Genomic DNA, 27,025 nt, shown 5'->3' on the forward strand with positions numbered 1-27,025 from the left:
ATTATCTTGTGTACTTGAAAAATTATTTTCTTTTAAAAATATTTATGAAATTTTATCAAATAATATCTAAAAAATCAAAAAATAATATCTATTTTTGATAAACTAAGTCCATAAATTCAAAACTCAAAATTAATATGAAAAAAACAAAAATCAAATCAAACCAAATTATTATGAATTCGAGTAAATCGAATTCACTCCTAGTATAGAGAAGGCCGATGCCTGTGGTGTTCTTTTTGTATCGCACTATGGTTAAGTTAAAGAACAATTATGGCTTGTTTCCCAAAGGGAAAATCTAAATCATCCCCTAATTCCTAAACCCATTTTCAGCCATCCTATCAATCCAATCCAACTATCAAAAGACACTGATACCTGTAGGCCTGGTCCGAGCTGAACTTGGACAATATTATACTCACAACAGTGAATTCAAACCAGGCCAAAAACAGGCTTAAACAAAGAAAAATTCCGGCTGCACATGAACAGGTCCTATGTGAATACTAACTTGTGAAGTGAATACTCAGGAATGTGTCATTGAGTGAGCTAAGAATCAATCATAATAGTAGGATTAAAATTGTTTGCAACTTGTAAAAGTTTTTTTTTTTTTTTCAAGAAACGCACTTCCTTGCAAAAGTCAAATATCCAGTATGCCCTCGTGTTTCAGCAGATGGCCGGGCCATAACTGCAGAAGAACTTGCATTGTCCCCGACACTTGCTTCACTCGAAGGCTGCCTCCTCTTGCGTGGAGGGCATGCAGTGGAATTACCATCATTGACTTTCAAGTGATCCATTTTCCATTCACGGACTTCGTACGTGCGGAGCAGTATTTCAAAGGTCCGTATATCTGTGCATATTACAAGCAAAGTTCATGATGCTTTAAAAGAAAAACTGCTTGAACAAGATAGGATAACTCGTTTCTAATATGTTACCTGTAAAGTCAGATCTAAGAGTTTCACATGAACGTTGCACTTGTTCGATGCATGGTGAGAAGGAACACAGAGTTCCATCTTGTTTCAACATGTTTCGAGCTGAAGGAATGGCTAACCAAGGTTGCGGTAGGTCCAAAAATACAGAATCAGCCAATCCAGAAAACTGATCGGGAAATCCATCACCCTGAATATCTCGGACTCCCACAGTGACTAAAGTGCTTATTCCAGTCCTCTCGAAGTCCTCTCTGTTGAAGGAGCGAAAAATTGTAAAACATTCCTTCTTTCACAAACCGACACATAGAAGAATCAAAAAAAAAAACTAACCATCCTTGGATCTTTCTATTATCAATTAGACAACCAAAAACCATATAGTGGGATCAAATATGCATCATAAATGAGTCCTACGCAAGGTTCCATAAAACCGAGATAATGTTGAGACTATGAAGCATGAAAGCAACAGAATGTCGATCGAAGAATACATCTACCCGAACAGACTTCTGAAATCTACCTAGAATTCAAGCTCAACCTAAGCAGTTACTAAAATCATATTTCATAACTTGAATCTTTGAAACCAAAATTTCATAACAATGCACTCACTAATGAAACTAATAAAGATCTGTAAACCGAGACAATTAGAGACAATGAAGTACCACGGCAACAAAATGTAGATCTATGAAGACATCAACTCAAGATGACCCAGAATTTAAGTTCAACCTGAGCAGTTACTATATCATATTTCATCACAATGCACTTTCGGAAACAATAAACATTAAGGCTTACCTAGCTGAGGCGGCCCTCTGTTCATGGAAATCAAAGGTATACACATGTCCCATTGGAGACACAGCCCTTGCAAACGATGTTGTTAATGAGCCACTACCGGTCCCAGATTCAAGAACCAAACAACCCGGAACTACTTCCAAGTACATAATCACAAAGCTAATATCCGCAATATAAAGAATCTGAGTCCTATGACTTAGAACCAAAGTCCATAACTCCGGTGTCGGAGCCAATAGGTAAACGAATCCACCTTTGTTGCTGAAAACTTTGGAACCAAACGGCTTCCCAATCCAATCCGAATGTTTAAATACACCGAAACGATTTTGAAGAACCGAATTCTCGCACACTTTAACAGCTTTCATAGTATCATGCCTCTCATATACAATAACCAAATCTCCATCTCTAATGCAACGATTGAAAGATATCTTCGTCGAGGAGTCCATAAGCAACATCCTTACAAGACGGAAAACATATTCAATTAAATACACAGATGATGTTGGACTAATATGTAATTTCTGTACCAAACTTTACTCCCCAAAAAGAAAATAATTACCACATACCCAAAGTTCCATTAAGAATAAACAATTACCTAGAATACCAGGAAGACCCGAATTCATCAAAAAAAAATATGGATATATATAGGAAAAGAATGTGAGATGAATGGTTTAATCAATAGTTAAGGTAGAAAATTGAGAAAAAAAAAAGACTTACCCAGAAGTACTTCTGAATTAGGTAGCAATATTTTCCAGATATGAAGAAGAAAAGAGCATGGAAGCAGCCAAAAACCCTGGGTTTTATTCAACTTCCACTGTTAACCAAATAGGGTTTTGAATATTTGATTATAGTGTTATTAAAGTACACCGTGGTCTGTGGGTCACTGAGTTATATGTGGATTTCCGTTTTAATCTTTAAACTGTGAAAAATTACAATTTAGTCATTTAATTATTTGAGATTATATGTTTTGTTCACTCATAGTTAAATAATTAAAGATGACATGACTTTTCTAATTGGTATATATATCATATCAATTTGCTCTTAATACTTAAATATTTAACCCTTAACAACAATTTAATCTTAATTTTAAAATTTTAAAAATTATAAAAAAATACAGTTTTAAAAGAATTCAAAAAATTATAATAAATTAAAATACAGAGATGACAACTTGATCCGACTAAATATGAGTAAATACAGAGGGAAGAAGCAGGTCTTATCTCTTGGAAGCAGAGGTGAACCGAAAGACTAAAGATTTCTCAGCCTCTTTTGGCCCTTCACTTGGATATATTTGTGGATAACAACCACCCTGTCCTCTTTCTTTCTCTTTCACCCCACTTAGGCCTTCATCATTTTTTTTTTGTTCTTTTTATGCCTTTTCCCTATAAAACCCCATTCTAAATATCTTCCAAAAATATCTCTCAACCCTACACTTCTTTTTCTTTTCGCTCTGTTTTTTTGGTTTTCTCAAAAATGTGCCATAAGCATCAATTCCCTTGTTTGCATTGCCACCCACATGACTACATTAGAATGGTATAAGCTTCATATTAATTACGTTACTATCTCCCAATCAAAGTCTTGGGGATACTTTCAGAATCTTGTGCTTTGCGTGCATATTTTAAACATTTAAATTATGGTTTCCTTTTTCCAAATGTTTTCTAAGAGAAGATTTGATTTCTTTTGTAGGTTCAACATATGATAGAGAGCTGTCTGGTTTTTCAGATGAGCAAAGATAAGTGCGTCGAAGCACTTGCTAAGCATGCCAACATTGAACCAGTCATCACCCTAACAGGTAAAACAACTTCCTAGCTTAACCTCCCGTTTGTATTTTTCATCATATCATAATCATGTTTAAAGCATTTTTTTATTTATATTTTTACCTTTATAAGTTCATTTTTTGCAGTTTGGGAGGAGTTGCTTAAAGAGAACAAAGCCTTCTTTCAAGAGTATTTCCAGGCTTTATCTCCGAGGCAGAGCTCTGTTGATTGAAGCTCTGCATGCGGATGATTGATGCAGTTCAGCAGAGAGTTTCCACTCAAAATATGACTGCTTTCAGAAAAAGAAAGCATTGGCAAAGATTCAAATAGCAAAAACATCATTATCGAAAGCTCCATGAATGAACTTCTAGATGTAAGACCTTGTTTAGAAATTTAATAACTGAGCAGGAACTTGAGAGACCTGAGATACAGCCTTCAGACTACAAATTATAACCGCGTATAATATGCAGGTTTGTTTCTGCTTTTAGGACCTGATAAAAATTGTAAGCACGGTACCAGCTATTTCAATCGGATTCAGGGCCGAGCATCTTTAGTACAAGTTGATTCAATTTTATCTATTTCATTTCATACGGTTATAAGGTAATATCATATACCCATATCTGAATATATCTCTAACAAACATTAAAAGCCATAATTTAAAGCTTAGTTCTTAAAATTTGGAATGAAGTTGTGATATTTGCTGTCGTATAAACCAGTTCCAGTTCCAGTTCCTGTTTTATGTTTATGGTAAAACCAGTTAACTGTCCAAGCCAATCTTTAGGGCATCCAAGGCAGAAGTCATGAAGAAAAAAGCCACAGGCAAAACAGCTGAAATCACATAGGACAAACATGACAAATCTCTAATATTAGATTCAGCTGTAAAAAGAAACTTGAACATGAAAATATTACTAGGAAGTTCAACAGCAATTCAGTTCGATGTCTATATGCTATATTATGGATTCAACTTAAAGTACAGAATCAACATGAAATCGAACTTGGTATTCGTTTATTAATTTTAGGGGAGACAAGCAGCTTAACTCTATTCTAAACAGATGATTTTGTAATAGCTCCAGCTTCAGTTAGCAGAGGAACCAGCTTACCTTCCTTGTGCAAGGCCATTGTAGCTGCAAAAACGTACAGAAACACAGTAATTAGTAAACAAACAGAGATGGTACGAGGGATTTCATTTGTATATGAATAAAATATGATAGCATAGAGTTTAAATGGCATACAATCACAGCCACCAATGTGTTTCCCACCAATGAAAACGTTTGGCACAGTCCGCTGGCCGGTCCACTCAGCCAGAGCTGCTTGAATATCAGATCCATCACCTGGAAAAATACAAAAAACGAAAGCTATATTTACTTTGACAACCAATGTGGATATATTCTCACTATTTATTTTTAAAGCAAGAAAGAGTTGCAAATCCAACCTTAACTCATATTGACAATATAAAATTTCCATGTAAGCATCCACAACAATCCCGTGAGGAGCATACTGCTTCACTACATCAAACTACGATACCAAATCCCCAATTGAAGATAATGTACTCACACTTTTATAAGGCCAGGAAAAGACATTCAATCACTTTAAAGGCATTATTATAGATAATGGATGGACTTGCATTCCATTACCTCATACCCAAAACCATACACTTGTGCTGTCCAAATCTACGTCTCAAACCAATGGAACCACAAACAATGAAACCAACCATGCCTAACAGTCTTATAGGATCTTTCAAAGCAATATTCAAAACAATCGAATTTGGCTTCAAATTCATTTGTTCAACATGATCGAGACATGGATATTGATAACGAGACTACAGATTTTCCTATTCAACCATGTAAATAGACCTTCAAACTCAAGATTACAGCCCACATAAAGCTTCCAACTGCTCCTTTTTCTTGTAAGTTCAAGCAACCAACTAAAAATGGCAGCCAAGTTGAATCAACATGATCCACATCAGTTAATCAATGTTTAATAGAACGCAAAGTTTGGCTAACCAAAACAATCCTAATTGTTCTTAAAAGACTTGGGTTAAAAAGCTGAATAACTTTGGATTAATCAAATACTACAAATAAATAAATAAAACATGAAAAATTAACATGAGCGCAGCATGAATATACATAATTTCTCTGACTGAATTGACGTTGAGTTAACTCATAAGACCAACTCATTTAGGGCTCAATATTAGTTTAGATGACAAACTTTATGCAAGATTTTTCATTTTCTTTTCCTTTCTTTTCTTTTTTTTTTTTGGCTAATTTAGCTATAATTCATTAGATTATAAAAGAACCGTTTCCTAAAAAGTGGGGAAAACACTTTCACACTTGATATAACCCATCACGAACAAAAGTTTTGTTTGATTTTACTGAAAGATATCACAATATAAAGACACTAAACAGAATCGAATCAAATTAATACTCATAAAATTCAAGCAATTAAAAGTATTTTCATTTCAAAACCTAAAAATCACAAAATTGTTACGAAACAACATCGTATCTCAAAAAGGGGAAACTTGAATAAAAAAGAAAAAGAAAGAAAACTAACTTTCTCTGTCGAGCTCAATGGCCTTGAAAGAAGCTCCAAGTTGTTGAAGCAATTGCTTCACATCCACACAGAACGGACAGTAGGACTTGCTGCATCAACGAATACGTATAAAATACCACAAAAAATGAACAAAAATTGTATACGAATACGTATAAAACTACGGATACCTGAAAACGACGACAGGATTGGTAGATACGATGTCCTTCGCCTTTTGCAAAGCCATTTTTTTTTCTCTTTCTTAGCCCTGAAAAAATGACTTCTTTTTTTTTTTTTGGATTTAAAGAGGGAGAGCGTTGAGGATTTTATAGTGGAGAGAAAATGAGATAGAAAAGAGGTGTGGATTTCGTGAGAGTGGTGGAGTGATGAAGAAGGAAGGTTCCTAAAATGATCTGGGCCGTTGATTTTATGCCAATTAAAATATTGGTGGACCCTTTTCAGCTTTTCTTTTAAAATAAAAATATAATTAATTAATAAGTTGATTTTGATTGGAGAAACGTGAACTAAACGTAACATTCTTCTATTGCGAATGATTCCGTCGAGCCCTTGTATTATTATTTTCTTGGACCGAACCTTTTCAATCGTAGAAAAGGGTCAAATTCCCATGCAAAATATACAATCGGTACAAGACAAACGGGACAAAAGAAGTTCCAACAAACAGCAAACTTCACTTGAGTCAGGTTGTCATTCCTCATAAAAAACTAAGCAAGGGCTAAAACTTTCATAGATTTGTTGGTGTTCAGCCGTTAGATGAAAACCACCATGATGCTTAGAGCCTTTCGTCTCCTTGATTTTGTTGCAATTGGTACATCTATGCTAAGTTAAAACTATTAATGCGAAAAGCTCAAGCAAATCAGGTAATCTCGGGATATTCAAAAATCCCCATACAACCAAACCTTTCAAATGGTGACATCTTGTACCAAAAAAGACAAAAACCACCATGACAATAAGGGTGGCCACAAGCGCCGCCTACAACTAATAGATCAAGGCCTGTGCATTATTGTGCCCCAAAAAGGTAGACTCTCATTCTCATCTCCACTGGGGACCAAAGGTTGGCATCTGGGCTGGCGAAATAAAAGAGGTCGGCAAGGTTAAAAGAGAAAACAAGTTGAAACAAAGAAAAAGAGTGAAGCTGGAGGGGAAAAGAAAGGACATAAGCCGACATACTCTCTCACTATGTGTTGTTGCATAAGCCGCTAGCCCAAGCCTCATCCTCGGTATACTCTGGTAAAATTGTAACTTGAATTCTCTATGAAACTCTTTCCAAGCGCATTTAGCAATATCACCTCGTCTCTCATCCGTGGACCTATGACGCCACCATAACAAAGCAACATTAGTAAAATGCATGGCAGCAATATTTACCTTAGTAACATCATCTATGATGCCTTTGGCACGGAAGTATTGCTCCATCCATCACATGAAGTTGCCCACATCCTTTGTGGACCTCGTCCCATTAAACTCTTTCGGCTTCGGGACATCTATCTTAGGCATAGGTGCCACAACTAACACCCCATTATCCAAAGCAGCTTTGCAGATATTGAGCTCCTCCTTTAGCTCCTCGATTTGTTCCTTCAAGGCTGACACCATTGCTTCGAGAGCATCATTCTTCTCAGTTACCTCGCCCACAGCAATATTCAGGACCTCTTGCATCGCATCCATTTTGTTACCGAGGGCCTCTGTGTCACATCCCAAATTTGGCGGATCCAAGAGAAAGGTGAATAGATGGGAAAATTATTTGTTTTGACGCACTTTGGTAGTTATTCCGCCAATTTATAAGCTTTTGGCGAACTAATGTTTGGCGCATAGAGTACCCGCCCATAGAAGTTTCTTTGGATTTAATTATCGTAGTAATCTTCAATTGAATAAGGAGTATGTTGTAACACCCCTAACCCGTATTCGTCTAAAAATACCTTAGAAACGATTCGAGACTAAATTGAAAACATATGGAAAGTCTAAGAAATATTCACAAAAATTTGGAAACAGGGTCACACGGGCATGTGGCCAGCCATATAACCTTCGAACTAGGGACACATGGCTGTGTCCCAGCCCGTGTCCTCACCCGGGTCACATGATCGTGTCACACACCCGTGTACCAGGCCGTGTAACTCTCTAAGTTGCCCCACATGCCCGTGTGCCAGACCGTGTGCTAGGTCGTGTAACTCACTAACTTACATACAAAGGAATTCCCAGATGACACACAGCCGTGTCGCCAGGTTGTATGTCACACACGACTGAGTCACACATCTGTGTCTCAGGCCGTGTGGACATAAATTTGCCTAAAAACAAGCCATTTCCTATACTATATCATGCATAACCATTTGAACAAATTGTGCACACTTACAAGGCATCAACTCATACCTAAACATGCATATATTTCTCATTCCAAATGTCTTAATTCAACTAACCAATATGTCATTCAAAGGCACCTCAAGAGCAATCATCATAACTTACATAAACATGTCAACTTTACCTAAATTCAAACATCAATATCTAGTTTAACATTTAACAAAACATGCCACAAACATATCCATTAACACACCATTTCAAACATACCATTGGAACCATTCAAACATGCATAGTAGCATAACCAAGTTGACACAATTTGACAAAGTATCACATGGTGCTAAAACAAGATAACATCCATAACTTATACATACCAAATCATCAATTAAACATTCAACTAAACATCATTATAAGTCCACCTATACATGTCATTATAACATTGGCCAAAACATTCAAAAACTGTCGATATTTATGCTGGATAGTGTGATAGTTTTCTGACGAGCTTCTGATAATCTATAAAACATAGGAAAGAAACTACGTAAGCACTTAATGCTTAGTAAGTTCGTAGAAAATAAAACATAACTTACCATTTCATTTACATAACAATAAGTATAAGCATAATATAACTCAAACCACAAGCTTGGCACAAGCCTATACATCATCATCAATACACAAGTTAGTGCATTTATACATAACTCACTTGAATTAACCATATGATAAGTCATTTGCATATGAGAATGCATCATTTGATTCATATATCCTTTTCATGAACATATGCATAATTCCACTTGGAAACTTACCATTTCAATCCATTTTTCTTTCCCGTCGAACCATTTAGAATATCATCGGATACTTGAGAAAGCTCACATGAAGTGTGACTTTACATAATTGTAACATTTTCTTTACATCATTGCTCACACGAGCTGTGAAATAGGTCTGCTCACACGAGTTGTGGGTCAGAATGTAAGCTATACGATGCTATTCACACGAACTGTGGAGTATCCGTACCAAATACAAGACCTCAGCCATCATAGGACATTCAACACCAGCACCCAAAACATGAAATCCCTAATGACATGTCATTTGTATCTTACGAATTCCTAGGGTTCAACCGGGACTCGATAACCGTTATCGTATTGATTTATTTAAACATCGATAAATTCTCACGATAAATATCATATTAACATACAATTTAAAATAACATTAAAATGATAATTATTCAGACGAACTTACCTCGACAACTAGGGGCGTAGAAGTAAAAATGAGTTATTCTGAAGCTTTTGGTTTGCCACGATTTAGGTCCTTACGTGGTCTATCTTGATCATGCAAGTGCTTAAGTTAACCGACCTTCAAACCCTAAAAATGGCTTCCTTTCTACCAAATTTCAATGGTGACTTTCATTTAGGAAGATGATACCATCTTTCATTTAGTTTAATTTTAAGTTAATTTATTAATTTACTATTTTAACCTTAGTTTTTAACTTAAAATCACTTGAACTATGTCCAAATATGTCCACTAACTATTCAAATGGTCTAATTACCATTTAAGCCCATTCACTTTAAATTTTCATAGCAATTTAACTCCTTTAACTAAAAGAACTCTATTTTTTGTATTTTTTACGATTTAGTCTTTTTTACTTAATTAATCATGCAAACATTAATCTTTATTAACGAAATTTTAATATGATCTTACTAATATCCCATATACGTTAAACTAATAATAAAATAAAATTTTACTCATCAGATTTATGATTCTAAAACTACTTTTTCGATTTCACTAAAAACGGGTTGTTACATACGCCTCAAAAGTTTTGGTTAAGTATATCACGCCATATATGAGTTATCACCAATAGGTATAGTACGCCAAGTTTACTCGAACGATGTTCAAAATAGGTTCTGTAATGTGATTGGTTGGGAGTCAATTGTGAATTTTATACTTCTAATCATTTAAATTCATGTTTTTATACTTAGTAGAGTATTTGAGAGCAAAATAAGTGAAAATGAGCGACAACTAAAAAATCGAAGCAAGCTAATCAGCCACACGAGTTGACCCATTACACATAACCGTGTGAGCCACACGGGCTACAACATGACCATGTGGTAGGTCGTGTTGATAGTGCAAATTTGCACTTTGAAAAGTGAAAAATGCGATTTTTAGGTTTTTTGGGACTTTTAAGACATATATATGACAAAAATAAGAAGATGGAAGTGAGCCATCATAGAATATTCAAGAAAACAACTCAAAAAACACAATTGAAGTTAATTCTAAAGTAGAATTTCATTAAGATTGAAGACTCCCAGTTGATTTGTTAGGAGATTATAATGAGTTTCTTTATTTATTTTGGTTATACTATTTTTTGGATATTTTTATTTCAAGCATGAACTAATTTTCTAAATACCCAGGGAGATGAACCCTATGATGAATTCTGTTGTTTGATTTTTATTTTACACAATAAATTATTAGTTTCTTGTTCTCAATTATGTGTGCTTAATTTCTTGGTTTAATATTTCTAGACTATTAATCCATGTTTGATGTGCTTAAATTAAAGGAGAAATAAACCATGTTTAAGAGTAGATCTTGCGTAATTGAGTGGAGTTGCATGCAATCCTAGAAATAAGACGACATAAATCTACCAGATTAGAGTCAAATATAATAGGGGAATCGATAAATCGAGTTAATGCGATAATAGGGGTTTTAATTAGAAAGAAATTCCAATTAATCAACCTAGAGTTAGTTGCTCTTACTCTTGAAAAAGATATTAGCATAATTTAGGGATTTCTACGGATCAAGTTACTAAGTAAAGAAATTGTGTAATTTAGATTGATAATGACAGATGAAATCTAGGTGAATTCTTTTCTTAGTATTATTTTACTTATTGGTTGTTAATCGATTATTTTCTTGATTTGTTCTTTGTCGTCTTCGTTAGTTTATTAATTTAGTTAATTTTAGTTTTTAATCAATCACTCAAATTATTTGGTTAAATAATAGAAAGATAGTAATTACTAGTACTTTTAGTCTTCGTGGGAATGATATCTTTGCTCACCATAGCTATACTACTAATTGATAGATGCATTTGCCTTAGTCGAATTTTTAGTTAGTTTCATGGATATCAATTGACTGGTCAAATAGCATCGACTTCGGATTTTCTTTTATATTTTCTCTGATTTTTGTAGGACATTAAATGGACTATATTTGTATGCAATTGACACTTTTCAAGATCCACTATGAGGTATTCAGTATATATATGGTACGAAGGGGAACGTCTAGATGGTTTTTCTCCCTTCAATATTACTCTTTGGTTCTTCTTCTTAAACTTAAACATTCTCTTCTTCTTTCAAGTTGGAAGTTAAAGTTTTGAATTAACCAGTGGATATTCCACCTTCCGGTAAGCTTGATAGTGTTGCATGTAAGTTTTTGAAAGAGTAAGGATGTTAAGAAGCTTGTAAACAGTAAGTTATGAGTGGAAGGCCCTAAATGCGGGTCGTCTGTAGTTCAGATAATAGAAAATTGTCAATAAATGGGTTTTTAATGGTGGTTGCATGTTCTTTTAAATAGTTACAGCTATTGATTCATAAAGGACGTTCAGGTTTAGAACTTTGAGTTGCAGTAAAGGTGAGTATCAAATGAGCCTCTACCCTGACTCATGTAAGTTAATTTTAATTGTAAAGATGCATGTTGATATCATCACGGATAATTGTTAAGTGAGTAAAGCACCGTAATGTTGTTACATGTCCATAATTGAGGTAAATGAGTTATTGCATTAATAGAATGATGTTTGATGTAAATACATGTAAAAATTAGGTATGGAAAGATAAATTTTGTTAAGAGAATATGAACTAGTCAGGTATGTGGATGAATTTGGGTAAGTATATTTTGTATGGGATAAGCAAACATCCATTTATGATGTCTCTGGTAGGGCAAGTACATTGATAACTGGATGGGAAGATCACGTTGACTACGAATATGTTGGGAAATGTACCCATATTGTAGTAAACATGTAACTATTTTTTATTTATTTGAAAGATGAATAAATAAATAAAGTTAATTTCATATTTCACTATTATGTATTTTGTATTTTATGTCTTTTATATTTTGCATGCATAACGAAATTGTGACAAGCAAATATTAGTTCATTAATTGTCTAAAGTTCAAACTGAAGATAAGTGGCATTGTAAAGAACGCTTACATTTCGAGAAAGATAACTTATTTCAGTAGATAATCTAAATGAGTCCGCAATCTTATAAAAGAATAAAAGTGGGCATTGGATTGAAATACTGAGAAGGATTATTATGTTGTCTACAATTCCATTTGGGGAGATGGCTAGTCTTGGCTATCGGAGCAGTTGACTTCACGAGTAGAGACATAGATGTATTCATTGGTAGAATAATACAGTTGACTCCAAGATGAATTAATTTTGAATCTGTTTGTGAATTAATTCACTTGTGACATTTATGGTGTGATTTACCTAAATCTTGAGTTAGTCACAAACCATGCATATGCAACTCATGTGCTTTGATATAAGTGGAGGTTTATGCTCTAAAGATGATCGAGCCCATAGTCGGTATATTGTGTACATGACTTGTATATAGCATGACTTTACTAGCAATAGTGGAATTCATAGCTAAATTAAAGAGTTAATAATATCCTCTCATTGGTATTGTATGGATTGATAAATATGAGACGTGGTCATGGGTTGTTTGTTTTTGAACAAGTAATTTGTCACAGTCATTTGTTGATAGTGAACATATTAATCATTAAGAAGACATAATGGTGACAATGATATAAAATAGGATTGTATTGAGTGAACGAATTTAACTCAAAGGAATCTTTGATATCAGATGAGGGTAACACACACATGACGAGGTCATTGGACAAAACAGTTGGATGAATTGCTTTCGTAACGAGTATACAATAAGGAGTTTTCAATCATGGTACTTCTTGTAGATTGACTCCATGATTAAGTAATTACGAATTATCGGAACGAAGTTTTTGGACATAATTGCAACCACTAGAGTTGTATATGTCCGATTGGTCCATCAGCTAGCATAACAAAAACTCGACCGGACTGTATTTGAATCAGAAGAAAATTCTATGACCTTTGGAATAATTTAATGAGTCGATTTATTCGATTTAGAATTAAATTATATGGTTGTGAAAATTGTTCAACTAGAGAATTTAATTAAAGAATTTTCTTGAAAAATTAATTTGGAAAATCTGAGTGATTTTTAGAAAAATTAATTTTAATCAAGAAAAATTAAATTAATCAAATTAATTAAAATAAATATAATCTTGTTGGAAGTTAATTTTCAAGTCAAACAATTGGCCCAATGGGTAATTGAACTTGAAAATTGGACCTAATATCGTAAATTGGACCTGGGAGCCCAAAATTGATACCAAGACCCAAAAACTGGTCGTACTGGGCCCGGTATGTGAAAATGGACTGACAATCCAACCAGTGGCTAGACCGAACCGGTCGAGTCATCATTGACCTGGACTGAACCGGTAGCAGCCGAACCGGCTCAGGGTGCCGTAATGGTGTCACACCTGCATCACCAAACACGACGGTGCCGGTGGTTGCGACAGTGGCGTTTCAGTGGCCGACGATGGTTGGTCATCAATGGTTGAGCCGTGGAAGAGTTACACTCCTACTGTGACTCTACCAGAGAATTTGATTTTAGATTAATTATTCCAAAAATAATATTATTTTAATAGTTTAATATTATATTTAATTTAATACTTATCTTAATAGTATTTTATTAATTTAATATTAAAGTGATTATTTTAATATAAAATTTAATTTAATGTTTATCTTGTAGATAAATATTCTATTATTTTAACAAGATTTAATATTGAATTTAATCTAATTTATACCAAACTGTCTCGAGGATCTGAGGATTGGGTTTGGAATGAGATAATCGTAATTTGAAATTTGTAATAAAAATTTGATTTTTGATTAAATTTTGAAAAGAAAAATAACTTAAAACTTAAATTTTTGCAAGCTTGAAAATTTGGAGAAACTTTGGAATTTTGGAAAAAACGAGGGCTATTATCTCTTTACATCATTTGAACCGGGAAATTTTTTCCCTTACATCATTACATAATTGAGACTTTGATTAAAACTTTTCAGAGAATATATTCTCTGATTACAAAAATACAAACTACAAAGAATATTTACTATTCATGCGTCTTTTCTTGCAGGGAATATTTACTGTTTTCGCCAGAGAATATTTCCTGTACACTTGTCTTTTCTTGCAGGGAATATTTACCGATTTCCTGTTCACTTGTCTTTTCTTGCAGGGAATATTTACTGTTTTCGCCAGAGAATATTTCCTGTTCACTTGTCTTCTATTGCAGGGAATATTTACTATTTTCTCCAGAGAATATTTCCTGTTCATGCATCTTTTCTTGCATCATTTTTTCTTGGTCCTGGTGATGGTTACTGAAGTGGTATCATCTGCAAGATCTACCGTTTTGATTGAAGACTCTGAAGATTTCTGATCTTTGGATTCGGAGTCCAATCAGCTAAGCATTTCAGCCATGATTTTTTTGTATTCCTTCTTGGTCTTGGCTTGAGCGAACATCGCACTAGCTATCGACTTTGCTTGAAGGAATTTTGTTGTGGTTTGATCTGGGGCTACGGACTTACATAATCTTGGATTTTTGTTGAAAATTTATCCAAATATTTTGAATCATATTTTTCATCATTAAACTTGTCCCACCATTTAGTTCTATAGTTTCGAACTAGTAATGAAATTCTAGTATATTGATCTTACTCATAAGAATAATTCCATGAAACAATCCAAGAAATACACAGTTTTGAGAAAAAAAATGGATTGTCCTGTAAATGTGTTTTGGGTCTGGTTCAGGTTGAAATTTGTCAAAGAATTTGGGCCATAAGTTTTAAATTTTTTCTGGTGGTATCTCAAAGGATGATGGTCCATACCAATTCCACCATTCTTGGAACCAGTTTGGGAATTAGAATTGGGTACCATATTTGAAATATATGAGCCAAGAATGCCTCATGTGTTGATTGTTCATTAAGAAGGCATTGACCATGCCATTTGGTAATCCCAATATGTAAAATATGGGTGATGGTCAATTTTGGTGGTAAATTTGGCTGGGAATTTCTTGATAGAATTTGGGTTTTCACTTTAATTCCTTGGTCGAAGAATATTTAGTATTTGGGCTGTGGAATGGGTAATAAAATTTGGATTTCTTGGGTCTGTGTAGTGTTTGAACAGTACTGATCCAGATTGAACTAGTATGTTTTCATAATACTGTTGGGGTTTTTGAGAATCCAATGGTTTGAAATGTCATCCATTGAAAAGTTCTTTTGCAAGTATATGTAGAGGTTTTTCTGAAAATTCTTCCTCCATAACAAGAATTTTTTTCAAAATATTTATTTGAAAAATATTGTGAGGAATTTTATGTAGCAGTCTATGAAGACACTGCTATTTCTTTTGGAAAAACATCTTGGAGAGATGTCTCTTTTAAAACATTTTTTAGAGATTTTGGTTTGTGTAAAAAATCTCTTTATTTTTTGAAATCTTTGCCGCTTCAGCAGCAATTTGTTTGAGAGTTTCCTCTTTCATTGGTGAAAAGGCCAATGCTACTTCTAGGATTGAGAAAGGGACTCAATCTATTTTTTGATTTGAGAACCAATTTCATTTAGATCTTGTGCATCTTGAGCTATTGTATTTTTAGAGGATGTTGATGATGATGATGATTTCTCATTCTCTTCTTCATGGCAAATTCCATACCATGACTTAATTGGTTTTGAAGAAATTTGGGTTTTGGATGACTCTCCTATTTTCCCTTTTCCTTTGTCTCAGAGTTTGGGTGGCATTTTTGAAGAAACTCTTTGGTGAGAAAATCAGGCAAAGAATTAGTTTCTCCTTTGATGTATTCAATATCAAAATAATATATGCTCAAAATTGACTGCCATCTTGCAAAAATCTATTTTGAGGCAATATTTTAACATCCTTTTGTAAAACTTCTTTTGCTAATTTGTAATCGATTCGTAAAAGAAATTTTTGATTTAATAAATCACTTTGGAATTTTGTAATGCACAAAACAATTGATAAATTTTCTTTTTTAATAGTACTATAATTTTGCTGAGTTGGGTCCCAATGTCTGGAAGTAAACTGGACTATTTGCTCTTTTCCCCCTTTAACTTGTTTTAGGATCCCACCGTATCCTATTTCAGAAGCATCTGTTTCTACAATCTTGGGGGCATCCGAATCGGCTAAATATAAACAAGGAAGCTTAGTGATTGGTTTTTTAATTTGGGTGATGATATTGGTATGGTCATCTGTCCAAGGTTGTGGATTCTTTTTAAGCCTATCATGTAACGATTTACACAATTTTCTAAACCCTGGATAAAAGTCTATGACATAATTGAGGCTTCTTAAGAATATTTGTAATTGGACTTTGTCAAGGATTTAATCTGGGAATTTGCTAGCAAACTCTGTGGACCGTTCTATTGGGGTAATAGTTCCTTGGGTAATGTAATGACCTAAAAACCTTACTTTGGTTTGGAACAAACTGATTTTGGATTTAGAAATTACTAAACCATTATTTTTTATGACTTTTATAAAGATGAATAAATGCTTAAAGTGTTTTTTCTAAATTTTCTGATGACACTAATACATCATCAATGTATACTATTGTGAATTGAGAATATTGGTAAAAAATATCATTCATTATTCTTTGAAACTCGGATGGAGCATTTTTTAATCCAAAAGGCATTATATTCATTCATATTGTCCAAATGGTACAGTAAATGCCGTTTTATATCTTTCTTCTTCTTTTATTTGGATTTGCCAAAATCTAGATTTCATGTCAAATTTTGAGAAAATATTTGTATTACAAAGTTTTTGTAGCAAATATTTCTTATTTGGTATTGTGTATCTAATCCATTTTAAGGATTGATTGAGAGGTTTGTAATTAATTACTAATCTTAGTGTTCCTCTTTTGAGTTCTGTATTTTTTATCACATAAAATGCTGAACAACTCTAAGGAGAATTGCTTTTTCTAATTAAATTTTTATTAAGAAGGTCTTGTATTTCTTTTTTACAAAATTCTTCCATTTCTTTGTTCATTTGTATATGTCTTACTTTTGTGGGTATTCATCTTTCATCAAAATTGTTTTCATATGGTAATGTTACGTCGTGTTTTTTCCTATTCCAAAAAGCATTGGGAATGTCAGAACAAATTATCGATTCTATTTGTTCTTTGATTTGATTTATCCTTTTTTGTACTTCTTTTTTTTCTAATTGTTCAATCAACTTTTTAAAACATATTCCTTCTTTTAGAAAAGAGATTTGTTTTTGTTTATGATTAATTAAATTATTGATTTGCCCATTATGGATGGATAAAGATTTTAGTAAGTTGAGATTTCTTATTTTGAGTTTTTCTACAAAAGGAAATTCTATTTTAGTGTTTAAAACTTTGGTGGAGATAGAATTATTTGTTACTTTATAGGGTTTGAGTAAGGATATGAATGGGGTTCCTAATATGACATCTTGGGTAATATCTTTTCCCATTAAAAAACATGTTTGATATTTTATACCTTTGTTGGATATTTCTGCATTGGGAATTTTGTAAGTAATTTTTAGTTTTTTACCATTTGTAGCTTTAAGAGATTCTGATGTTTTGTCATAATATTCTGTTGGAATTATTCCTTCTTTAATGCAGTTTTGGTCCGCTCCTGTATCAAAAAGGGCTATTGTTTCTAATTTAAATTCATTGTTTATGACAATATTTATTTTTATTAAATATCTTTGATTAGATACTTCAGTTAAAACCATCATATATTCCTATGTATTTTCTTTAGGTTCGGGTTTAGTTTCTGACGAACTTTTTTCTGAGATTTCATGTTTTAAGGTTTGCATTTGTTTTTTCATTTCTTGTTGTTCCATTTTACACTAAGAAAGTTCTAATTTAATTTGTTTTATTTCTACCTGTAATTCAGAATTTGTAATTTGTCTTGGTTTTATCTTTTCATATTTATTAAATATTATATCTTGTATATTATACATTTGTGATTGACTAGAAATAATTTCTTTTTCTTTTTATGGTTTCTCTTTTAATGAGGATTTTAGTTTCAAAAGGTATTCTCTTTTAAGTTCTGGGTCTTGAATTTTATCAATAATTTCAATCATAAATTCTTGGTATTTGGTTAACATATTAATTGAGGGTTCATTTTCATCATCAGAAGATTGGGATGTTGTATGTAATTCGTCTATTTGTAATTCATCTGTTTCGGTAGATGTATCATTTCCAGAAGAAGTTGTTTCTAATAGGATCTCATTTAATTTTTGTTCTATTTCTTCATCTAGATTTGAATTATTGATTTTTCTTTTAATTTTACAATATTTTGAGATATGTCTTTGTTTTCCACATCTATAACATTTTATTGTTTTATCAATTTTGCTTTCTTTTTTTGTTGTTTTTTTCCTTTTCTGTATTTTCTATATTTAGGTTTTTTATAATATTCTGAAATATTCTTTTTCCTATTTTTTGGTTTTACAGGGCAATATGTTTTTGAAGAAGAATGTTCATTTCTAATATCAAATTGGTGGCAGAATGATCCTAATTCCTTTCTACATTGATATCTTTTTTTCTTAAGTTGTTTTTGTAGTTTTAAATCTTGACAAATTTTTAATCCTTATTTTTGGGTGAAACTAATTAGTTCACCATATGTAAGCTTTTCATATGGAATAATACCTCTGTAATTTTCTCTTATTTGGTTTCTAACTTTTTCTCCTAATAAAGTGGGAAGTTCTGCTAGAAACTCTTTTTTCCAAAACGGTTGTTGATTATCAGATCTTTGCATAACTCTAGTCATAAAGACATCTTTATACCATTTAAAATCAGTTAATTTTTTGCATTTTAAATTTGATAATAGTTATGAATTTCTATCTTTAAGATGAGAAGGATCTCCTATAAAGTGTTTAAAGATTGAGAAAATTAAAGTTGCTACTGCATCTTGGATTTCCCTTACTTGTTCATCTAAAATAATTCTTCCTTGATCATCCCTTTTTATTTCTTTTAAAATTCTTCCTGTTGGGTTTTAGTGAGTGCATGATCCCACCATCCTTTTAATTGACCAGTAAATCCAGCAACTAAAAGATTAGCTGTAGCATGATCACTGATTAACCCATTTTGGTTTTGGGTTTTATAAACATTTGAAAACATTGTCATTTGTTGTAATAAACTAAGAATATTGTATCCAGACATTCCATCTATATTCCATTCATAAATCGTATTAGCATTGTACTTATTTTGGAAAACATGTTTTTCTTCTATATTAAGATCAGGTGCAGTATTTCTTGGATAATATAATCTTTTTGGTTCTTTCCAAGCCATCTTGTTAAGTTGTTGTTCATCTGACTGGTCAGAGTCAGATTGGGAGGATTGGTGTAATGTATTTACTGAATGTTGGGCTTGTATTGGGGTATCAGGTGCATTTAATTCAGACTTGTAAAGCATCAAGTCTATTTTGGATTTTTGTTAAGAAATCATTTTGGGTTTTTTGGAAAGGTTTTGGAATCTCATAAGGTGTGAATATTGGTTCTTTAAAACTTTTTCTGTTATCTTTTTCACTGGTTCTTTCCTAATTGGTTGACATTCTACCAAATTCTCAATATAATCTAATTGTTTTCCTATTGTATGAATGCTGATATTTGTATAGTTATTTTGTTCTACTATCATTTTAACATCTTTTGATGAGATTTATTCTCCTGCATCAGGAGCTCTCATTCTTAAAGGATTTGTTTTTATTCTAGTATTTTTGTGAAGATATTGAACCTCCATTAAAGGGGGATGTCGAGATTCAACTTCTCTTTTATTAGTCTACCATCTAGTATTATGTTTTATTGTACTAACAGATTCTGAATAATATTCTTCAAACCATTCAAAGAATTTTATATGGATTTTATGGGTATTCATAAATTCATAATATTCTTGAAGAATGCTTTCTTTTTTGTCATTATATTTTTTAAAGTAACCTTCGCTTTTTTGCTTTTTTTTGGAATAGAAATGTTTTCTACAACATTCTTTGTTTATCTCAAAAGTTTTTTCTAAAACAAATATTTCTGATTTTTCTCCTTACCTTGCATTATTAGTCTTTGATGAATATGTTGGTGACATATGAGATGAATTTTGGGGACTCTCTTCCTGTCTGGCAAAGATAGGTTGAGCTATATTTGAGAAATTATCTATTCCTTGTAAATTGGTTCTAAATGTTGTTGGGATAGAAGAGACAGAGGCTCTAGTTGTCCTAAAGTATGTTGTTTGTGTTTCTAGATTTGACTCTTCTTCTAAATTTAACCTCCTAAAAGCTGTGCTGGTACTCCCTATTTCGAAGGAATATCTTGGAGGCATTCTTTGTGGCCTGTTGAATATTGAGATATTTTTAGTGGCTTCAACACTAAGAGGTTTGACACCAACCTGGACTAGTAAAAAAGAATGTGTCTTTGGTCTCTTAAGACAATTAAAATTGAGATATTTTTAGTGCCTTCAACACTAATAGGTTTGACACCAACCTGGACTAGTCCAAAATGAATATATTTAAATTTTTGTTCTTTAAGTTTATTAATGACGGCTCTATCTAATAATTGGATTCTTTCATATTCTTTTTGAATAGGTAAACTCTTTTATTTTGTTTTTATGACAAAACAACAAAAAGTATTTAAATTTTCAAAAGTTGTTTTCTTGTAGACTTGGTTTCATAATGTTCATATCTTTGGGGGATATTTTCATAATGTTCTTCTTGTTAATTAATAGTGTTGTTTGAGGTTTGGTCGGACTCTTGGGATTGATTGGAAACAAAGCTTGCAGAGGAATTGGTTCTTCTAAGGAAATGAAACAATCTTAGTTTTCTTATTTCCTACAAGAGGGTTCTAATATCTAAATTTTGGAATTATTAAAGTTTCCTAAAGGGATATTTTATCCTTGACACGCCTAACCCATGGCTAACCAGACAATGTATAAATACTCAGCAAAATTAGAATACATTAATGATGACAGTTAAGCCAGAACTCGAAAATATTGAAAATAAGTTGAATATTTTAAAAACTTAGAAATACCTGCTCCTCCTTGGCTCTGATACCAGACTGGTGAATTTCTCACCAGAGAGATTCTTCCAAAATGCCACCTAAAATCTAAGACAAAAGAAAGGGAAAATAGGAGAGTCATCCAAAACCCAAATTTCTTCAAAACCAATTAAGTCATGCTATGAAATTTTCCATGAAGAAGAGAATGAGAAATCACCATCATCAAAATCCTCCAAAAATATAATAGTTTAAGATGCACAAGATCCAAATGAAATTGGTTCTCAAATCAAAAAAATGGATTAAACCTCTTTCTCAATCCCCAGAAGTAGCATTGGCCTTTTTCACAAATGACAGAGGAAACTCCTCTCAAACAAATTGCTCCTAAAGCGGCAAAGATTTCAAAAAATAAAGAGATTTTTTTACACAAACCAAAATCTCTCAAAAAATGTTTTAAAAGAGACATCTCTCCAAGATGTTTTTCCAAAAGAAATAGCAGTATCTTCACAGACTGCTACACAAAAATCCTCACAATTTTTCCTCTTAAACAAATTGCTCCTAAAGCGGCAAAGATTTCAAAAAATAAAGAGATTGTTTTACACAAACCAAAATCTCTCAAAAAATGTTTTAAAAGAGACATCTCTCCAAGATGTTTTTCCAAAAGAAATAGAAGTGTCTTCACAGACTGCTACACAAAAATCCTCACAATATTTTTCAAACAAATATTTTGAAAAAATTCTTGTTATAAAGGAAGAATTTTCAGAAAAAATGTCCACATATACTTGCAAAAGAACTTTTCAATGGATGACATTTCAAATTATTGGATTCTTAAAAACCCCAAAAGTATTATGAAAACATACTGGTTCAAACTAGATCAGTATTGTTCAAACACTACACAGACCCAAAAGATCCAAATTTTATTACCCATTCCACAGCCCAAATACTAAATATTCTTCGACCAAGGGATTGGAGTGAAAACCCAAATTCTATCAAGAAATTCCCAGCCAAATTTACGACCAAAATTGACCATCACCCATATTTTACATATTGGGATTACCAAATGGCATGGTTCAATGCCTTTTTAATGAACAATCAACACATGAGGCATTCTTGGCTCATATATTTCAAATACGGTACCCAATTCTAATTCCCAAACTGGTTCCAAGAATGGTGGAATTGGTATGGACCATCATCCTTTAAGATACCACCAGAAAAAATTTAAAACTTATGACCCAAATTCTTTGACAAATTTCAACCTGAACCAAACCAGAAACACATTTACAGGACAATCCATTTTTTCTCAAAACTGTGTACTTCTTGGATTGTTTCATGGAATTATTCTTATGAGCAAGATCAATATAGTGGAATTTCATTACTAGTTCGAAACTACAGAACTAAATGGTGGGACAAGTTTAATGATGAAAAATATGATTCAAAATATTTGGATACTTTTTCAACAAAAATCCAAGATTATGTAAGTCCGCAGCCCCGGATCAAATCATAGCAAAATTTTTTCAAGCAAAGTCGATAGCTAGTGCGATGTTAGCTCAAGCCAAGACCAAGAAGAAATACAAAAAACTCATGGCTGAAATGCTCAGCTCATTGGTCTCCGAATCTGAAGATGAGAAATCTTCAGAGTCTTCAATCAAAACGGTGGATCCTGCAGATGATACCACTTTAGTAACCATCACCAGGACCAAGAAAAAATGATGCAAGAAAAGATGCATGAACATGAAATATTCTCTAGCGAAAACAGTAAATATTCCCTGCAAGAAAAGACAAGTGAACATGAAATATTCTATGGCAGAAACTGTAAATATTCCTTACAAGAAAGGACAAGTGAACAGGAAATTTTCTCTGGTGAAAACAGTAAATATTCCCTACAAGAAAAGACACATGAATAGTAAATATTCTCTGTAGTTTGTATTTTGGTAATCAGAGAATATATTCTCTGAAAATTTTTAATCAAAGTCTCAATTATGTAATGATGTAAGAGAAAAAATTTCTCGGTTCAAATGATGTAAAGAGATAATAGCCCTCTATAAAAGGCTATCAGATTCAGAATGAAGGGGAGGACTCGAGATACCCATTTCAGAAATCAAAACTCGTTTCTCCAGAATTCCAAAGTTTCTCCAAATTTTTAAGTTTTTAAAAATTTAAGTTTTAAATTATTTTTCTTTTCAAAATTTAATCAATAATCAAATTTTTATTACAAATTTCAAATTACGATTATCTCATTCCAAACTCGATCCTCAGATCCTCGAGACAGTCTGGTATCAGAGCCAAGGAGAAACAAGTATTTCTAAGTTTTAAAAATATTCAATTTGTTTTATTAGATTAAATTCAATATTAAAGTGATTAAGTTTAATCATAGTTGAACTCTCTAAACTCTGCCTATATAAAGAAAGCCTTCGTGGTGTGTTCTGTAATGCCTTTATGGCATATTCGATGAAGTCTGCATGGCTTATTCTGTGTTATTTGTGTTACGTAATCTGTAACGCCCTTGTGGAGAAGTCTGGTCGAATGCTTTTGTGTCCTGATCTGGGTAAACTTCGAGACTTCTTTACCAACTAATGTGATGATAGAGAATTGGTAAGTTTGATGATCTCTTAGCTTTGTTGGTCTTATGACAAAATTTGAATTTGATTTATGTAAAACTTCTAAAAGAGTCTCTAACAGTGTTATGGGAATGGTGAATTCACCATATTAGTCTGTCAGTGTACGAAATTTGGTGTATTTTTAACTATGAATAAGTAAGTGATCGACAGTCCTAAGTTCGTCTACGTTATTTAAGGAAGTCATTTGAGTTATCTAGTAACTGCCAAATCTGAATGATTTTCACGTCATGTATAGAGGTCATTTGGAATCTAAGTTGTTTTGTCAATTTGGGTGTTCTCGTGATTTGTAACATAGTTGTCTTGAATTCTTTAAATTGATTTAGAATGTTTTATTATCAGTTTAAGTTATGATTTTTTGGTCGATTTGAGATACAATCTGATTAGTATTATTTTAATTACCAGAATCAGTATGAGAATTTTCAAAGGTAAGGTCATTATGAAGTTCTTCTTAAAAGATCAATTAGTTTAATTATCTGCCAAAAATAATACCTGTGAGAACACCATCTTGGGTAGAGTATGCAGTGTTGTCTGAGTGAGAATCCGTCGAAAGAGGTTCTATTTTGTGTAACAGCTCGATTTTTTAGTGGTGTCGGAAACAGTAGTTTTGAGGCCACCAAATTCGGTGAGTAAGTTCGTAAATATTATTATTTAATATTTATGAGTCAAAAATAGTTTTAAAAAGGTTTTTGAATTGGTAATTTATATTTTATAATGATTTATTAGGTTCGAGTGGTAATACCCTAGATAAGTGGTTTCAGAAAGTGAGGTATTGGGACCTCGTTTCTATAAATCGAGTCGTAAATATTTTTATATATATTTACAGAGTTTCATTAAGGTGGTATTAAATTTTAGTTAAAAAATTTTAACGTTTCGATAGTTAATTAATTAAAAAGGACTAAATTGAAAAAAGGTATAAAACTTGCTAAATATAATAATTAAGTGATTAAATGGCTTGATTAATAAATAAGAAAGGACTTAAGTAATAAATATGTCTAAATTAAAGTGATGAGGCGGCATATGAAGATAAAATAGTTAAATAAAGTGATGGTATGACAAAATGGTAATTTTGATGAAATTAAAACAACAAATTGAATTTTATAGCTTTCTATGCAATTCATCTTCAATTTTGGCCTAAATCGCCATAGGAGAGAGAGCTTTAAGTTGGTTTCTCATATTTTTGCTTCATGTGAGTTCAATTCTTACTCGTTTCTTGTAATTTTTATGTTTTTAAGATTATTGCAATTAGGTCTCACTAAATTGTACCTTCATTTTTAATTTTATTAACAATTTTGAAAGTTTCCATTGATAAATATTATATTTTTTTATGAATAACATGGATTTAGAGCTTTTATTGTGTTGTGTGATGATTTTATAAAGTGATTTTGTTAAATATTGATTTTAGGATTAAATTGTGAAAAGGTTAAAATATTAGGGTTTGATAGTGAATTTTGGGTTTATTAGGGGCTGTTTGAAGGCCTAGAATATTTGGATAGATTATTTATTGAGAAAATTAGTTAATTTGATGGATTAATTAATTAAGGGATTAAATTGTAAAAATTGTAAAAGTTTGGGGTAATTACGTAAATTTCAAAAAGGTATTAATTGTAAAATGAATTGGAAATGAAATATGTGCTAAAAATTAGTAATTTTTATATTCTAATTCAAGATCCCGTAGATACTCGTGAAAAAGAAAAAATAGTGGAATAGTCTCTGAACTTCTACAATTACTATAATTCAATCTAGGTAAGTTCGTACAGTTAAAATTTAATATTTCGTATAAATTGATGAATGGTATTATGCATTTATTCTATTGTTAGAAATGAATTATTGTTGTAATTATAATATTGAATTGGATATTCAGTTTGAATTGAACGCGAGATTTGAGTACATTCATAATTTGGTGTACAATGGTACTGGAGGGAGATATCAGCATTTTATCCAAGTAAATCAGGGTTCAGTATTTGTTGCGAACTTTCATGTTTTACTTTCTGTTTGGCGTAATTGAGTAGATCAACTCTTATGAGCTTCTGTTTAGCTTTTGAGCTTCTATTAACGATGTACTCTTATCCATAAGTTGTTCTTCGAATGGAGAAATCTCATTAAGGTGATTTATTTATTAAATTTGAAAGATATGTTATTTATTTTTATTGATTTGAATACAGATGTATTTATCGATTGATGTTGTAAATGACAAGGAACTGTCATGGATGATTTTTAATATCTAAATTAATTATAGTTAGTTCGGTAAGATTTTTGTTTAACCTGTCAAACTTACTAAGCTTCATTAAGCTTATTTGTATTGTTTAATGTCTTCGTAGATTTTCAGAAGGTTGGACGATCGGATCGGCACTCAAGTTACACTATCCAGTTTATTTTAGTAGTTTTTGAAACATTAAATACGGTTTATTTGGCATGTATAGGCTTTTGTATGGTCTTGTTCAAAGTTTAATTAATGTAAATATTATGAATAATACTTTGTTTATATAATCAACCTACATATTGGTAAGAGATTAAGGCATAATTGTGATGTTAGTATAAATGATATATGTATGTATGTATTTGAATTATAGTGAACGTTGGTAACTTGGTTAGGTAAATTAATTAGGTAAGTTTGGACACTTGGTTGACATATTTTTAAGTTGTCATTTGAGGTGCCTAAGGGCATATTTGTTGTATGCGGTGATAATACATGTTTAAGATTTGATTTTAGCTTGTGTTGAATGCTTTGTTATGACTTGTTGATGTGCAATTTGTTGAGGCTAGGTTGGTGTAACGCCCTGAATAATTTAAGTTTATTTTTATGAAATTTGACACAAATATGTATCTATTTCTGTGATTTAGTGTTTTGGGTGTATGAGGTCTTGGGTTCAAGTCCCACATTTGGAAATTTTGTTATTTTTTATCCAAGCCTTATCCCTGTTGGGTGGGCTTATATAAAATTGTCTGTAAATCCATATCAGAATGAGTCTGCTGGTTCGAGTGGTAAGGAATTAGTTTGTTGGAGGTCTTGTGCTCATGATTTTGTGTTTGAATCCCGGTGTGAGCGGGGGTGATAATATTTTATTCGGGTGATT

The 27,025-nt window shown here is 32.3% G+C and overlaps 3 protein-coding genes across 6 annotated transcripts; 1 reads left to right on the forward strand and 2 right to left on the reverse strand.

The window, feature by feature from the left end:
- Positions 1 to 418: 418 nt before the first annotated feature.
- On the reverse strand, positions 419 to 2,947 carry LOC107892271 (tRNA (adenine(58)-N(1))-methyltransferase catalytic subunit TRMT61A). Of its 3 annotated transcripts, XM_016817303.2 has the most exons (5): positions 2,412 to 2,947; positions 2,261 to 2,289; positions 1,704 to 2,153; positions 924 to 1,168; positions 419 to 838 (listed from the first exon to the last, which is right to left on the reverse strand). In XM_016817303.2, exons 3-5 carry the CDS (start codon positions 2,150 to 2,152, stop codon positions 603 to 605), a joined length of 930 nt encoding a protein of 309 aa, XP_016672792.1. In that variant the 5' UTR covers position 2,153; positions 2,261 to 2,289; positions 2,412 to 2,947; the 3' UTR covers positions 419 to 602. The 3 variants fall into 3 exon arrangements, with proteins under 3 accessions (XP_016672792.1, XP_016672791.1, XP_040957603.1); XM_016817302.2 differs by lacking the exon at positions 2,261 to 2,289 and having other exon boundaries at positions 2,412 to 2,935; XM_041101669.1 differs by lacking the exon at positions 2,412 to 2,947 and having other exon boundaries at positions 2,261 to 2,407.
- LOC107892274 (uncharacterized) lies at positions 2,903 to 4,004 on the forward strand. The gene is made up of 3 exons (XM_016817306.2): positions 2,903 to 3,224; positions 3,378 to 3,483; positions 3,595 to 4,004. The coding sequence occupies exons 1-3, from the start codon at positions 3,165 to 3,167 to the stop codon at positions 3,678 to 3,680; spliced, it is 252 nt and encodes an 83-aa protein (XP_016672795.1). The 5' UTR covers positions 2,903 to 3,164; the 3' UTR covers positions 3,681 to 4,004.
- Positions 3,809 to 6,385, reverse strand: LOC107892273 (glutaredoxin). Of its 2 annotated transcripts, XM_016817304.2 has the most exons (5): positions 6,166 to 6,369; positions 5,999 to 6,087; positions 4,681 to 4,779; positions 4,549 to 4,572; positions 3,809 to 4,276 (listed from the first exon to the last, which is right to left on the reverse strand). In XM_016817304.2, the coding sequence occupies exons 1-5, from the start codon at positions 6,219 to 6,221 to the stop codon at positions 4,206 to 4,208; spliced, it is 339 nt and encodes a 112-aa protein (XP_016672793.1). In that variant the 5' UTR covers positions 6,222 to 6,369; the 3' UTR covers positions 3,809 to 4,205. The 2 variants fall into 2 exon arrangements, with proteins under 2 accessions (XP_016672793.1, XP_016672794.1); XM_016817305.2 differs by lacking the exon at positions 3,809 to 4,276 and having other exon boundaries at positions 4,299 to 4,572; positions 6,166 to 6,385.
- Between the last annotated feature and the right edge of the window lie 20,640 nt (positions 6,386 to 27,025).

This window comes from Gossypium hirsutum, chromosome D09 (assembly GCF_007990345.1).
Source record: "Gossypium hirsutum isolate 1008001.06 chromosome D09, Gossypium_hirsutum_v2.1, whole genome shotgun sequence".
Taxonomy (NCBI): domain Eukaryota; kingdom Viridiplantae; phylum Streptophyta; class Magnoliopsida; order Malvales; family Malvaceae; genus Gossypium; species Gossypium hirsutum.